This window comes from Piliocolobus tephrosceles, chromosome 1 (assembly GCF_002776525.5).
Source record: "Piliocolobus tephrosceles isolate RC106 chromosome 1, ASM277652v3, whole genome shotgun sequence".
Classification (NCBI taxonomy): Eukaryota; Metazoa; Chordata; class Mammalia; order Primates; family Cercopithecidae; genus Piliocolobus; species Piliocolobus tephrosceles.
Window position 1 is genome coordinate 4,750,760 of NC_045434.1, and position 16,727 is coordinate 4,767,486.

General features: G+C 39.1%; 1 protein-coding gene across 8 annotated transcripts in view; it reads left to right on the forward strand.

The window, feature by feature from the left end:
* The first annotated feature begins 2,728 nt into the window (after nucleotides 1-2,728).
* The window catches only part of AKT3 (AKT serine/threonine kinase 3), a 373,403-nt gene continuing 359,404 nt past the window's right edge, over nucleotides 2,729-16,727 (forward strand). For 7 of the 8 annotated variants that reach the window (XR_002732370.3, XM_023216163.3, XM_023216166.2 and 4 more), the window contains exons 1-2: nucleotides 2,789-2,928; nucleotides 13,873-14,030. Coding sequence is in view for 7 of the 8 variants with exons in the window: in XM_023216163.3 (XP_023071931.1) it covers nucleotides 13,985-14,030 (46 nt within the window). In the remaining variant the exon portion in view is untranslated. Of the gene's footprint in view, nucleotides 2,929-13,872; nucleotides 14,031-16,727 lie in introns of all 8 variants that reach the window. The other variant, XM_023216162.2, reaches the window with a different exon arrangement.

Here is a 16,727-nt window from a genome sequence, read left to right on the forward strand (position 1 = left end):
CTAAGACATTAGATGCTCTGAAATTCTAAATATCCTTCCAGTTTTAGTTACTCCCAAGAAATGGGGGAAGTACCAAGAAACAGCTCAGTATCAAACTTAGTCATTGGTAGTAAGGAAGAATGAACATTTTTCTTAAAATGCATAAATAACTACTATTGAGAAATGTTAATCTTAAGAATATTTGGTGTAATAAAGAATGAAGGCTTTCTTTGCAAAAATTTAGGAGGGACGTTCCCAGGGATGAATATGCTGGCTGCACTCCATATTACTGGATGCGATGACAAAATAGGGAAGAAATCTAGCGCACACTCTGTGTGGAGTACCAACACACCACAATCGGCAGATTCTGCCAAATTCATATCGGCATAGTCTAACAGAAAGAACAATGTTATTTAAATAATAGTCCTAAATAATAGTAATTCGATAATAAAATCAAACATGCTTTTATTTTAGAAACTTACGATACTATAGTCCACAAGCAAAAATAGAGCAGAAATAAAAACTTATAATTCTTCAAATTCATGAAGCCGAGAGTATATAATCCATTCTCATATACTGAATTTTAGGGTTTAATCCATCTAAGATTTAATGCAATCTGACAAGACTGGGAGAAATATTTTGAGGTAGTATGGCTCATACGACACATTCAGTTCTTGTAAATATATTGACGCTAAATTTGGGAACAAAAGAACATCTCGCTGATAAGAGGTATCTAGTAATTCAGTAATTCTGGATACCCCGACTCTCAAAAGTTAAGTATTTAAAGTTTCGGACACTCTTTAGTGCTGGTGTCATAAAATAACTTTCTTACAAATAAAAAGCAAGTTGGGGTACTATGGAATAAAAATATGACCTATTTTTGTGTTTTACAGCAAGAAACCTGTACCCCAGTAATTTTACCAATAGTGACTGTGAGAGATCTGATAATTATGGAAACACATTATGTATATTTTATAGATCAAACGAAAATAGGATGAAGTCTGTTTATTCATCAGCTCATAGCATGCTGGGAAATACGGCAAAAAGGGAAAGGCATGGTGGAGGACTTTCTCTCAGATGGACTGTGTTATCTCAAAACGGCAAATTTTGCTCCAGGGTGGTCAGGCAAACAAGCTTCCCTTACAAACGGATAAAATGGATTTTTTTTTAACCCTTTTATTTGGTTTCCTACTCCTGTCCCCAATCCCAACAGATGCACAGTTCATAAAAGACGTGAACCTGGAATTATAAATATTAATACCACACGGTACAAAAATACCAGGGGGGCTGTAGTATAAAAAAAATGACTACCATCAGAGAGCTGTCATGACATAGAAAACAGAATGAAGTGCATGTCAGGAGGAGGAACTCTTCTGCAGAAAGAAGCCACAGACATTAACAAAAATGTTGCAATGGGGGAAAATAACAGGTCCATCAACAAGCTAGAGCCACGTGGCGCGGTAATAGGGATGCTGGCCAGGTGTTTCCAGAAGCGACAAAACTTGTAAACTTTTGTAACTTTCTGAACTGCGCTGCATGGTAAAATACGGTCATTCTGCAAAAAAGTGTCCCCAATGCAATCTCAGGAGTCACTGACTTCAAAATAAAGAAACGGCCTCTTCGTACTGAATGTAGTACCTCGTAGCTTTCCCAAAGTCATTGAAAACGAATATCCCTAAAAAGGGTGTGATTTTAAGAGTGAATTACCATCCGCCCGCTATCTGTGTACCGTGTGCGGACGAATGCTTGCAGCGAGCGGTGCGGAAGGCTGTTCGGAGAGGTGTTCTCGGTCTGCAGTGGTCTCCTGGGATAGTCAGGAATGGTTCGTGCTACGGCCTGACCCGGGGTCCCTCTTCCCCGAGGTGCAGTGGGTGGGGTCGGCTCCTGGACCGCTCCGCGCTCTACGGCTCCTTCCTCATTGGGCACCGCCCACCTCGTGGGCTTCCAGGTGCGAGCCCTAGAGCCGGGCCCATCTCCCCGAGGGGCCGTGGCGGGCCGGAGGAGACGCCCGGGGCCTGACGGAGCGCGCGTCCGCGGCCAGGGCGGGTGGGTGGGTGCGCCGAGGAAACGGCGGGGCGAGGAGCCTCCGCTCCCAGGCCTCGGGTGCCCGCCAAGGGCCACGCGGGCGCGGGGGAAACCCAGAACTTCCCGCCCGGGAGCGACTGCCCCCGCTCCCGGCTCTGGCTGGCTAGGGGGATGTTCTCGCGAGAGGAGAGGGGGCGCGGGGCGCCGCGGGTTTGGGGGCGCGGGGAAGCCTGAGGACGAGGGCCGGGCAGGGAGGGGAGCAGAGGCGGCGGGCAGGGCCGGGGACGCGGGGAAGCCGCTCCCGCCAGTCGCCGAGAGCCAGCCCCTGACGTCAGGAGTTTTCCTCAAAGTCAACAACAAGCCCCGCGGCGGCGGCGAGAACCGATCGGCGGCGGCCCCGAGCGGGAGGAAGGAGGGGGCGGGGAGGCGGCGGGGGTCCCCTCAGCGAGGCGCAGCCCGGGAGGAGGCCGCAGACCCCCTCCCCGCGCCGGGCGCGCCCCGGGGCCCAGAGCCGCCGCCCCGCCGGCGTGACCCGGCCCCCGCCCGAGCGGTGTTTTCTGGTGATGAATTTGTAGCCGATATCCGATTCCCATGTAGAGTCTCCGCCTCCTCCTCTCCCCGCCGCCGCCCTCTCTCCTCCCTCCCCCTCCCGCCGCCGCCGCCGCCGCCGCCTCCCGCTCCAGCTCCGCGGCCCGGCCCGGCCGGCTCCCTCCCTCCCTCCCCTGCAGCCCTTCGCTTGCCCTCCCGCCGGCCGCACCGGGCTCCAGGAGGCCAGAGGCTCTGTGGGGTGGGGGGAGGACAGGAGGGGAGGAGGAGGGAGGGGGGACCCCCGAGTCGCCCCCTCTCCTCCCCCCGCCCCCCCCGGCTCCATCCTCCGCCGCCGCCCGAGCAGCTGCGGGGCCGCCACCGCCGCCGCCTTTGCAGGTAACAGCCACCGCCCCCCACCTCGCCCCCTCCCCACCTGGCCTCCACTCCCTCCGGACCCCGGGCCCCGGTCCTCCCTCCCTGCCTCCCTCAGGCGGGGGATGGCGGCGGGGTGGGGTGAGGCGGGGGCTTCTGGGTTGTCACCGCGCCGGGGGCGTGGGCGGGGGCTGGGTCACCGGAGGCTTCGGGCGTGGGTGTGGGAGTGGAGGCCGGGGGATGCCCAGCGCGGTTGACACCGATACCCCCAGCTTTCCGGGGGAAGGGGGGGGCGGCGGTGCGCAGCGGGCCGGGGGAGGGGTGTTCCCGGCCTAGCGGTACCGTCTGTGTCTGGGCTGCCCCGGCCCGGCGCCTCCAGTCTCTGCGCAACTCTCGCTCCTTCCCCTCTCCCCTCCCCGTCCGGGCCGCGCGGCGTGGGGAGGGGGCACCCGCCTGGACCAGGGGCGGCGGCGAGGTTATATAACGCGTGGAGCGCCGGTGTCAGTGTGTTTGGGTTGGGGGGAGGGAGCCGTCTGCCGCGCGCCCTGGCGCTGAGGCTGTCTGCGCGTGGGGTGGGGTGAAGGCGAGGATGCACAGGCGTCCCTGGGGTCTCCTTCCTTTCCCCACCCTTCCCTGCCACTGGCGCGCAGGAAAAGACGGCGGGGGGGGGGGGGGGGGGGGGTGTGTGTGGGAGCTGGGTAACGTGCTTCTCTGTGTTTTTAATAGTAGTGGGGTTTTGATCCGCTTGGGAGTTGTGTGCTAAGAATAGAAATGTGCGGAAGATGCTGGGTTTGGCTGATCCAGTGATGCTGTCGCTGCTGGCGGCGGCGGCAGAGCTGGCTGCAAGTAAACAAACCAGCCTCTTCCTTGTCCACCTCCTCCGGCGCATCGGTCTGCATCAGCCATGATGCCGGTGGGGTCCTTCAGAGCCCAAAGTTGAAGTCTAGCTGGTTGCTGTGTTGACCCTGACGCCGAGGCGGGGTCGCCCCTTGTTTGGGATTTCCCGGGAATCTGCAGTTAGCCTAGAGATAAAGAATCTCGTTGGGGCCAGGTTTTTCCAATACCGGTATTTACTGTTTATGTTCTGAAAGCAGAGGAAATGCTTACCCATAAGTCAAAGCTGGGATGCTCACATTTCTTCCATCAAAATAATGTTGTTATGAAAATAAAACCAACTCATTTCACCAGTGTGGCATTTTGGTTGAAAGCCTCGTAGTTTGCAGTTGATGAAGTTTCCAAATAGAAAGTCAACAGTGAAACCTATGTATCTGTATTGGGTAATTTCTAGCTCTAATAAAATGTTCACATTTTGATTTTAGTTGAGGCTGAAGATATAATGGCTTTTTGTAGTTAATACATTGACAGTTGTCTCAAGTCAACAGTTTAGACGTGTTCCATATTTGGTAAAGCATGGTCGTATATCTCTTTTAGTACTATAAATCACTAGGCAACCACTGGGTTTTGTCAGTGGTTGAAACTGACAAATGAGTGAAACTCATTGGTTTAGCTTATATATTTACTTAGGAAACCGAAGGTGGAAGAGTCTAACAAAGGTGGTGTAGGAAATGAACACTAGTCTTCAGAACTCGAGTATCACTTGCAAAATATATATAAACGAATACAAACATTCCAGGAGGTGGTTGTCTAAAATATGAAAATATTTTATAATTAAAATAGCAACTTACTACTAAATTACTAGTTTTCCAAGGTTTATGATTTAATGCACAATCACATGCAAGATATATATCCGGACTGTAATTGTTTTCCTTTTGCCAGTACATTATCTTGACTTGGAAAGTTTACCAAAGAGATTGTACTTGAAAGTTTACAGGGAGATAGTACTTGAAGATCTTCTTGTTTTCCTTACTGGGGTTGACCCCAATATCTTTGATTGGCTTGTTCCAATTTTAAAGTGAGGGAGGACAAATATTACATGAATGAGACAATGTTGAAATTTAGATGAATGTAGGGTTTTAGTTTCCAGATGTGTGTTTGTATTGTGGATTTGCAGCATGTTTTCTTAGCATTTTAAAAACAGTCCAAAGTAATCCTGCAAAAATTATGAAATTATTATTTGTATTCATTTGGTTTTCTTTCCATAATTATTACTTGAGTGAATTGTTATCCAATTTAAAATTAATTTTTGGCTTGATAATCTTGTCATTGATTCTAAGTTGTATATATCATAGTACTTTTAAGGTTCTGCTTTGGACTTTTTAAAAATTTTATAGATGTAAAATATTTTAAATAAGATTATTTTTAACAAATACTGGAGTGTGAACTGTGCTGGTTTAATTAAAAACTTTTAATATTTACATTTCATTCAGAAAATCGCTGTCAGAAGGAATTTGTTTTCAGAATCATTGCAAATCTAAATAAACGTGTTGATTAAACTTACTAGGGAACAAATGAACTTAGGGTAGAGTCTTGTGGAAAGTAAGGACCTATTTTTTAAACTGTAGCTTTATGATGTAAACATGTGAGAAATTTTCTCATAAAAATTCAGTGGAAATTTCCAGCTGTCTGGGTTTCTTTAAAATGAGGAACCTGTTTTACAAATTGATTTTGTGGAAGTTTAGCCTTTACTTAAACTTTGTGTATTTTCATGAAAAGATAGCCATGCTTTCTTTTGTTACTACATCTTTTAGTTCAAGAATTTGTCCTTGGGAAGATAAGGCAATCACTGTTAACCACTGTTAATTGGATGTTTAGCATGATTTGATAGGAGCTTGTTTTTATAGTGTGATTAAGTTTTAAAATGTTAAAAAGAAAAATTTAAGACTATCTTAGATTTGAGCAACAAAATGCAAGAACTGCAAAACCATTTTCATTTTGTTTTGAGCAAATCAGTCTTGTGATCTGACTTGCATTTTTATTTTTAAGTTAATATGCATTAATAATACACACAATTTTTGTTAGAAGGTTTGTGTTCCTCCAGGTTTCAGCGTCTGCATCAGTATTTTAAATCCTGGTCACACAGCATACCTTCTTTTGGAAAGATAGTCCTGAATCTTCTGACAACAAATACTTTGTCCTGATCTTTTACATGTGATAGGATTAGATTCAGTTTAGAGTTATTGCTAACCAATGCCTGGTGAGCAGTTGCCATGTGCCAGGCACTGTGATATGTGCTTTACCTGTATTCATTTAATCTTTCAAACAACCCCTGCTACACTTTTGAAAGTGATTTTCACGTAAGAAAAACTTACTGTGGCATTCTAAAAATACCTGTTATTTAAACTTTCCTAATTCTGCAACACTTTTAGTGTTTTTCTTGTTTGTACCTATTATTAGACTTAACAGTGACAATTCTAAATTTGCATAATTTGGTACAATAATTTCCATAGCATCAAGTTAATAAAAGTGTATTGACTGGCCCATTAACATCCCCTTTCATTTGTTTAACATGCCAAATTAGATACCTCAAATGTTTACATACTTTATTATAGCATCATAGTCTTTCATCAGATTAGATGTAAACTCATTTTCTTTGCCAAGTAATCCTTGAATACTAATGGGTAGATAAAATTAATATATGCTTCTTGACTTGTTGATGTGTTTTTTTAGTTCTGTTTCTTTTCAGTACCCTATCACCAACTACAGATATTTCTCATTTCTAAATATTATGAGGGGAGAGTAAAAAGATTTACTAGAAGAAAACACTAGAATTTCAAATGAGAATTCTTCTTCCCTATATTAGATAATTCCTATATATCTGGATGGATTTAAACAATTTATAATTAGGGAGATTGCCAAGACAGATTTTAGGAGGATTTTATATTGGAATCTATATTAGATAAGAAAGCCTCTGACTATATTTGGGGGACTAAAAGATGGGAGGGAAAGGAGGATAGTATTTTTCCAATAACGGAGCTTAGCCCCAATTTTGTCTTAGTTGAAATGCTGTTTGAATGTTTTATCTTCTAATTATAAAACTTTTGAGGACATGAACTATGTATGTATAATCACGTCTTTCACTTATGATGCCATCTATATATGACGTAGATACTCTGTAGATTTTAACTTGCAGAGTCATAAATATTAGCTCTGGAAGAGCTATAAAGCTATTCCGAGTTCATCTAATGCTACACTTTTATTTTTATGGCTCAGGAAACTGAGGCACAGATAATTAAAGTGACCTTATACAGCATCACTCTGGGTGGGGCAGAGACTCAAGTTTCTTGGTCTTTCTGGTGCTCTTCCTAATGCACCATTGTGATGAACCTTGTTACAGGATTCCATACCTATTGATTAGCTCAGTTTAATCTGGGGGTAAATTCTGTCAAGCTGATTCTTGGTATTTAATGGACCACATATCAATTGCATTTTATATGTATGTATTTTAAAAAATTTATAATTAGTGTCCCAAGACAAATTTTAAAATTGTTTTACATGTATATTAGAAAAATATGACCAACTGTGCAACCAAATTCTTTTTTTGTTTTGAGACAGGTTCTCACTGTGCTGTGTCACCCAGGCACGGTCACCACTCAGCACAGCCTAGATTTCCTGGGTTCAGATGCTCCTCCCACCTCAACCTCCTGAGTAGCTGGGACTGCAGGTGCTTGCCACCACTTCCAGCTAATTTTTGTATTTTTGGTAGGGATGGGGTTTTGCCATGTTGCCCAGGCTGGTTGTGAACTCCTGGGCTCAAGTGATCTGCCCACCTCAGCCTCCCAAAGTGCTAGGATTACAGGCGTGTGCCACCATGCCTGGCCACCTGAAGTTCTTTTAGTAGCAGTCCCCAACCTGTCTGTGGTATTATAGATGCCTTCACATAGAGGCAGCCTCCACTTTACATGAGAAATGGAGGGAATAATTTATCAATAGCTTGTTCAGTGATTTAGGTGAAACAGGAATCTAATAAGCATTTTTCTATTAGTTTCAAATTAAAATATTAAGTATATCACGCAGTACAGGTTGCTTTTTTATTTTTAATAATCGTGTTGATTGAAATGGCACTCAGATGCCCTAAACAGGAGTAGGGAAACGGCCAGGAAAATGCTTCATGTTTTTGTAGAAATGTTTTAAAGTTAATAAAATCGATTTTTCAGAATTGGCAGTTTGGAAGAACTGATATGTTGTTTGAAAGTTGGAAATTTTGCCTATTCAGGTATTTTGCCATATTCTGAACCTCAGGGAAGTTATCTATAGAAAGAGCTTTAAGAAAATCCCACAAAGTGCTCTTTAGAAAAGATATCCAAAGTATATTGTTTATGTGGCTCACTTTCTGTATATGATATGTTTTTTTTTTAACAGGATAACAACTCTGAAAATAGGGACAGACTGCCTTGGAATTATTTGAAGTACAGAGCAAATTACCTTGAATTTCCTTTACATTTCAGAATGTTTCTTGTCCCTCATATCCTTCTAAAAGTTTGATATAGCCTTATGTATTTATTATGGTATATATTAGTTTCACTTCTTGAAATCAGAAAATGCCATAGAATTATATTGTGGTTACCCTTGACCATCATTTGTTTTTCCAACTAGCAACATTCTGTTGTATTTGAACTTCAGATGTCCATTACTAATTCAGTTTGGCTATCATACATAAATAATATTAAAAAATTGTAGGAAGCAAATATATTCCACATAGTATTAATTACAAAGAGTTTAGAGAAAGTTGTATTATTGAATTGTATTCTGGCTTTTAACTTAGAAATTCACTTATAGGAAATTATTAACCTATGAATTTTGTCCTTATTCGTAAAAAAAATAGTTGGGAGCCTTTTAACTTTATGTAAACCTACTTTTACTCTTCTGTTATTTCATTTGTGATGCCTTAGTTATATTTAATTTTTAATTTATTTAAAAATGTTTTACTTTTTGGACTTTTGAAAAATCTGATACAGAAAAAATCTTCAGAACTATTTGCAAATATTAATTACATGTTTTTGAGAGTTCATATTGTGTTACTTGGTAGAAAACATAGCAAATTGATGGAAGACTTGCAGGTAGTCCCTCCTTTTATTTATTGCTAACTTATTGTAACTAGGGGATGTAATGTTATTGGTTGGTCACAGGTTCAAAATTGTGGCTGTAATAGCTACAGCACAGATGTGTTTTTTAGAGTCAAATGAATTGATATATGTGAAAGCTCTTTGATAAGTTACAAGTTTGGACAAGATTTTTAAAGAAACCAGTTAGTTTTTCTTACCAACCTGTAATAGTCCTTGTCATGGAGTAGACAATCAATACATAATTTATTGACTGAATAAGTATATGTATGTTACATATTTTTTTGAGTTAATATTTTCAAAAGATATTTGAAATTTACTTTTTGCTTAAAATTGAATGGCTGGTTACTACAAGCAAATGTGTCTTTTACAAATTCTTAAAAGTATCATTAAGAAAATATGCCATTCTTTCCCATTTTTCTTCCCATAATTGATCATTTTGGTTAGCTTAATGCTATAATATATATCGATACATTGATAATATATTGATATGTATTTATAGTATTGATGGTGGTTTTGTTTGAAGTTGAAACTTGATCTCAACAAAAATGGTGAAAAGCTATCAGGAAAAAAGGGATACGTTTATTGTGTTCTAGTCCTTATAATTAATGGAGGTCTATAGGAAACATACCTTAAGGAATAGGGCAGAGTATTATAATTTTAATTATTTATATATAGGTGCTTCTTTAATGTTTCAATTCAGTTTCATTTTTAAGATGGCTTAAGACCATTCTTTCTACTGATTTATATTTGTTTGCATAGCCTGTTCTTTGTTAGTTATCTAAGGCCGCATCTTCATCATTCATCCACTCGTTCATTTATTCCATATTTGCCAGCATTGTGTAAGTGCTAGGCAGTGTCAAATTGCTTTACTAAATTATAATGTGATTGAATGAAGTAAAATATGCAAAATGTTTTGTAAATTATAAAATGACATTCCAATACTATTACTATTATCAAATTCTCAAGCAGTTCTGAATGAAGATACCTTTTGTGTAACTGTTTTAGGAGTAAAATCTAAATGGAATCTGTCAAGAATTTTGTGTGAAACTTTATAAGAATGGGAAAAATTAGCAATGAAATCTTTAATGCAATAAGCTTAAAAGAAAAACCCAATTTTGTTATAGTTTGTTGGATGGAACACACTTGTAGAACAGTTAGGAATATAGAAGGAGGTGAACTTTTGTCTACCCTAGGAAACAGATGACAAAGTTCCTGCTCGTCTTGTGGATTAGTGTTTTTAGTTAATATGGAATACTGAATGGGACAGTGTATATGCTGTTGTGCAGGAGTGTTGCCGCTATAGGAAAATTAAAGAACATGGTTTGCTGCTTACTAGTCAGTAGAACTGTTTATTTCTAACTTACCATAATTCCAGAGTAGTGTACCTGTGACATCTTTTAAGTTATTTTCAAAGAATGTATCATTTTAGCCAGTAAAGACCCAGGGGCAATTTTTAAAGCTGAAAATTATGGGTAATATTTGATAATAGTTTTAAGTGAAAATGGGTAAAGCCATCTCTATAATGTATGCTTGGGTTCACTGCCTCTGATGAAGATTATAAATTCTGTCCTGTTGATTTAACATACATTTTCACAGTTTAATCTTACACATATGAGCGCTGATAAAAACATTTATCTAAAACACTAATTTTTAGAAACAGTTTCGTTACAAAACAAAATTCATTGATTTTTGGGTTGGTCTGGATATTTCAGTGTACTGTTTAATACTGAAGAAGTAATGTGAGTGGAAAGAGCATATGCCTGATTGTCTGGTCCTGGTTGGCCATTTGGTGACTGTTTCATTTTGGGCAAGTTACTTCATCTGTCTTGGTCTCTGTTTCTTCAACTATAAAATGAGGGTTGCTCCAGCTTTAACATTCTGATAATAAAATGTTCACTTCGAAATACAGAATCAATTTTGTAAATTTTTTTTAGTGTTCTTTAAAAAGATACCATAATACAAGCCATTTTGATAGGAAAGTATGTATTTTATATATGTTTATTGGATATATATTATTTTTTGTTATTACTAATTATTACCCTGATCTCTCTATCATTTCCACTCTAAGAATAGTAAGATCTGAATTGTCTTTTACTCATGTTATGTAGTTTTATAGTAAAAAACCAAGAATGGCCTTAATAGATGTTGAGCCCCTTGCTACAAGTATTACCAAAGAGAAGGGCTACAGTGCAGCTCTTCTAGAGATATCATGCACCAGTGTCTGCTGGCATTTGACTTATAATTCTTTATGCAGTGTAAGTAGTTAACCCTTTCAGTTATGTAGCTCTATATTATGTAGGCAGTTGGCCATGTTGGATTCTTTAGGATGTTACATCACATTAAAATTATGTTTAGATTATTTATTGAAGGTTTTTTGGCTTTTCTTTTTAACGTGTGTGGTGAAATAAGTCTTATTATGTGGCCATTTCCTATGACAGTAATAAATTTAGGCTTTGCTGAGATAAAGTTATACATATTTCTTTTAGAACCTTTAATATGCCAATAGTGACGTTTCAAGAGAATATGATTTGTGGAATTTCCCACTTACTAGCCCACAGAATTTCTCTTTTTCATCTTTATTTTCATTATTTTTCTAGAATTTCTCTAATTTAGTATTCTGTCAAACAAATGTATTTTGGGAAAATACTTCCAGATTCTAATATCTCCACCCCCCCCTTTTTTTTTTAAAGAGACAGGGTCTTGCTCTATTGCCCAGGCTGGAGTGTGGTGGTGCAGTCGTAGCTCACTGCAGCCTTAAACTTCTGGGCTCAAGTGATTTCTCCCACCTCAGCCTCCCCAGCAGCGGGGACTGCAGGTGCATGCCTTGATGCCCAGCTCATTTTAAAATTTTCTTTTTTTTCTTTTTTTTTTTTTTTTTTTCTTGTATGGACATAGTCTCACTTTGTTGCCCAGGTTTGCCTTGAACTCCTGGACGTAAGTAATCCTCCTGCCTTGGCCTCCCAAAGTGCTGGGATTACAAGCTAATATCCCTTTTTGCTCTACAGCAACAGACTCATGGTGATTTTGAGGAGTCTCAGCCTTGCCTATAGGTTCTGCCTGTGACCTCATAATACGTGAGGCTGGTGGTCTTGCTTTCAGCTACATAGCTTTTGTCAGTTTATTTAGTCAGGCTATATAGAGAATGTTTAGTCTTGATCCCTGACTGCTAAATGGTTAGGCTCCACACTTAATTTGCATTGAAGAAAGACCTGTAATCTAATTTAGCACTAGGTTAGGAGTCTAACACTGAACTGAACTGCTGTATATCATTTATCACAACCCAAGTTGAGAGAGTATGTTTGTGTAGTCCATCTATCCATTTTTCTAGTTATCTAAAATTTATGCCATATGATTCTTGACCACGTAATACTGGTGTACCTGGACCACATTTTTTGGTCCCCTTTGGTGCAAATGGATTTACTAATGTCATGTTGGCATTTTCCTTTTTAGTTTGAGAGCGACAATAAGCAATGACCCTGTAAAACTCATTGCTGTATATGGGAGGATGTTTTTGAGGACTTTCCTGCATACATCTTATGAAGAAGACCCATGGGATAAATTTGATTTTTGTCCCAGGAAAAGTTGTATTTCTTCTGAGGAACTTTTTCCTTTTTTAAAAACATTTGTTGTAGCGTGGACAATATAGGGGGACCCCATCTCTACAAAAATTTTTTAAAAAAATTAGCCAGGCATGGTGATGCCTGCTTGTAGTTCAGCTACTTAGGAGGCTGAGGTGGGAGGATTGCTGGAGCCCCAGTGGAGGCTGCAGTGAGCTATGATTGTGCCACTGTACTCTAGCCTGGATGATGGGGGGGAACCCCATCTCAAAAAAATTTTTTTTTGGATACTGTGAATAGGAAAACCTATTGTATTATTTGCATTGTCTTCCCAAGAACTCCATGCCAGATTTGTGACTTATCTTTCCCCAATATGTATGCCTTTACTCTGACTTCTTTTTATCTTAAGGCAATATAGTTTTGGAATGCAGGCTCTGGAGTCAGATAGCCTGGTTTCAGATCTTGGCTCCACATTTACTAGGTGTGTTGAAATGGAGCAAGTTGCTTTATCTGTGTGAGCCTCAGTTTCCTTATCTGTGAAATGGAATTAATAGTATGATCATAAGGTTATCAAGATCACATAAGAGTAATAGATGCAAGCACCTGTAACGGTTCTTGGCACATCTTGAATACTCAATATTTTTTTCTATTTTCATATTCCCTTTGTTTCACTTTACTTTATAAGTACATAGTATGAAATCAATTATTTTTTAATCTCCCTAAAATATTTCTTGGAACAGGCAGAGTAAGAATACATAAATGATGATTGAGCATTTTGTATCAGTTAAAGTTTTCACTACCGGGTGTGGTGGCTCACGCCTGTAATCCCAGCATTTTGGGAGGCTGAGGTGGGTGGATCACGAGGTCAGGAGTCCGAGACTAGCCTGGCCAATATGGTGAAACCCCATTTCTACTAAAAATACAAAAATTAGCCAGGTGTTGTGGCACACACCTATAGTCCCAGCTGCTTAGGAGGCTGAGGCAGAAGAATCGCTTGAACCTGGGAGGCGGAGGTTGCAGTGAGCAGATATTGCGCCACTGCACTCCAGCCTGGGATAGAGTAAGACTCCGTTTCAAAACAACAACAACAACAACAAAGTATCCACAATTAGGGCTATTAACTTTTATTCTCTTCCCTCTTTACCCCAAATACACATCACCAAACAAATTTTCTGTATTATTTGGGTAGGCGTGACTGGTTTTCTTAAGACTTTTGTTGCAACCTCTTAGGTTAAAAGTTTCACTATCATTTGAAATTGGTCACAAGACTAGGGAAGTGCATTCATTGTAGAACTATTTAACAAATAAGTTCCCCAGTTTGAAGAGCTAGACTTTTATGTGAGGTCAGGCCAGTTGAAGACATTTACAAAGAATTAGTTGTTTGTTATTGCTCTGTGAGTTGCAAGAATGGAAAAAAAAGAAATTCTTTCTTCAATACTTCCTTCCAGGCTGAGTCATCACTAGAGAGTGGGAAGGGCAGCAGCAGCAGAGAATCCAAACCCTAAAGCTGATATCACAAAGTACCATTTCTCCAAGTTGGGGGCTCAGAGGGGAGTCATCATGAGCGATGTTACCATTGTGAAAGAAGGTTGGGTTCAGAAGAGGGGTAAGTGCTCCATAAACCAAAAATAATACGGTTGGTACGAGTGCTAGCAGTGAGTGACGTCTTAGAAGTTGATCTTTTTTCTGATGCTGTTAAACTGTGACATGCTATGTCTAGTAAGAGAGAAATGATATATTTAACATGTGTGTTAGGAATTTGCTTGTTATTAAGGGATTTCTTTGTAATTCTTGATTTTGAACATTTATAATCTAGTTAGGTTTGAGTTTCTGGTATGTTGTGTGTATGCATGTTACAGAAAGTGTTGTATTTTTCTGTGGTGTCTACCGGTTCTATAATCTGGAGAGATACCTTTAGAATCGTTTAATATATGTAAAAGTACTATCCTGTATGCATTTAATCACATGTAAATAAGAGAATTAAGCCAGTTTGAATGGCTGTATAGGAGTGGCTTAAAGTAGAAAAGGGGAAAGGATTCACCCACAAATTCATGGATTAATCCCATAAATTAGGTAAGTAAAGTCCTGACGTAAAAGGCCAGACGAGGACAAGGATTTTGTGTGTGTGTATGTTTATGTTTAATTTCATATTTTTATTTTTCATTATCTAAGTTTAGTATACCTTGTTTACTCCTACTTTAGATAAATAACTTAAGCACATTATTATTTTTTATTATTAAAGGAAGAACCCTTCTATGTAAAGCTTGGTTTATCATCTGTGAGATCACCTGCTTTTGTGGTCAATGTATTTATTAGAAATTTAGAGTTTACATTAGTTGCTAGGCAACTACTGTTTACCCACATGGCCAAGTTGAGTAGGATGAGGACTGTTCCATTCTCAGAACTTTTTAGTTCCTGTGTATCTACTGCATGGTTAAAAGTTCCCTCCTAAATATTGATTTTAATATTCTTTGATGGTCTGTAGTAAATACCTATGCTGAAAAGCTGTTGTCATAGTTAAATGTGATTATGAATTATTTTTTAAATGAGCCTTATTGAATTGTAACTTCTGTAATAAAATTAAGCAATGTAAAGTTATAATTTGATGAGTTTTGCCAGATATATACAGTAGTGTAACAAACACTCTGATCGTGATATAGTGGTTATTTTCATTACCCCAAGAAGTTCTTTATTCTCCCTTTGCAGCCCAGTCCTCATCCCTTAACCCTGGCAACCACTTTATCTGCTGTTACTATAATTGCTTTTCTAGAATTTCATATAAATGGACTCATGCAATACATAGTTATTTTGTGGCTGATTTCTTTTACATAGCATAATACTTTTAATATTCATCCATGTCTTGTGTATCATTAGTTTTTTTTTATGGTTGAGTAGTAGTTATGGTCTGGATATATCACAGTTTATCTGTTAATCACTTGTGGACATTTGGGCTGCTTCTAGCTTTTGGTTAGTATGAATAGAGTCTGGACATTTGAGTTCATGTCTTTGTGTAATGTGTTTTCATTTGTCTTGGGTAATAACCTAGGAATGATATTGCTGGGTAAGTGTATTTTTAACTTTATAAGAAGTATATGTTTAACAAACTGCCCAGCTCTTTTCCGATGTGCCTGACCATTTGTATTGTCAAGTGTAATTTCTTTCAATGTCATTCTCCTGTTATAAATTAGGAAAGCATTTTCAGATTTTAGTGCTTTATAAAGGCTTTTCTGGTTTACTTTTTAATCATATTTATATTATTTTCCTACCTTTTTTGGAGGGGGATGGCAAATCACTTGAACCTTTTTGAGTTTTACTTATCTCTAAAATCTGCTTTCACGAGATTGTTTTGAGGGTTAAATGAGATGATGGATGTGGATGTATTTTGACAGTTCTAACAGTGTAAGCTGTTGCTATCTCCACATGTTTATCAAGGATTTAGGATGATTCTTGAGTCTCTTTAATTAATTATATCTTTGAAATACCATAATAGAAAGTATTTAGCCCATGCATTATGGAAAAAAAATGAATAAGAATTTCCCATCATTTTTCCTGTAGTAATCAGGAAGAGGGGTTCTAATAATGTGTATGTGTTTATTTTGAGATGAATAGTCGCATAAACATAAGAATTTGAATAATACACAAAGGTATAAACTGAAAAATAAAAATCTACTCCCTATCTGTTCTACCTCCTTTGTCAGAGATAATAATTTTAGAATGATTTTTTCCTGTTTTTAATCTTATCATTATGCCAATTTTTAATATAGTAAACTTTAACCTTCAGTAACCTAATATCTCCCTATTGTGAAAAATAGAAGGATTTAACTTTTGATACTGATTCTACCATCTTCCTTTTATTTATTTTTTGGTTGCCTTTATGATTAAACTTACAGCTGTTTGACAGTTAACTTTAGAGTGTTCAGACATTGTCTCTCAACTTGTCACTTCATAATTTGTAAAAAAAAATTAGCTTTCCTCCTCATCTTTCTGTTGAATTCCTCACATTCTCTTTCTAGTTTGTCAACTATAACATTTGTTTTATATGTCAAGATTTATAATAGTTATACTTGCTGATTCTGAAAAGCAGTTAAAATATTACATTATATAAATAATACGGTTAAACAAAGTGGTATGATGAGATTCTTAGAGAGCAAATGGATTTATTTTATTTTATTTTACTTTAAGTTCTGGGATACATGTGCAGAACGTGCAGGTTTACTACATAGGTATACATGTGCCATGGTGGTTTGCTGCACCTGTCAACCTATCACCTAGGTTTTAAGCCCCCCATGCATTAGGTATTTGT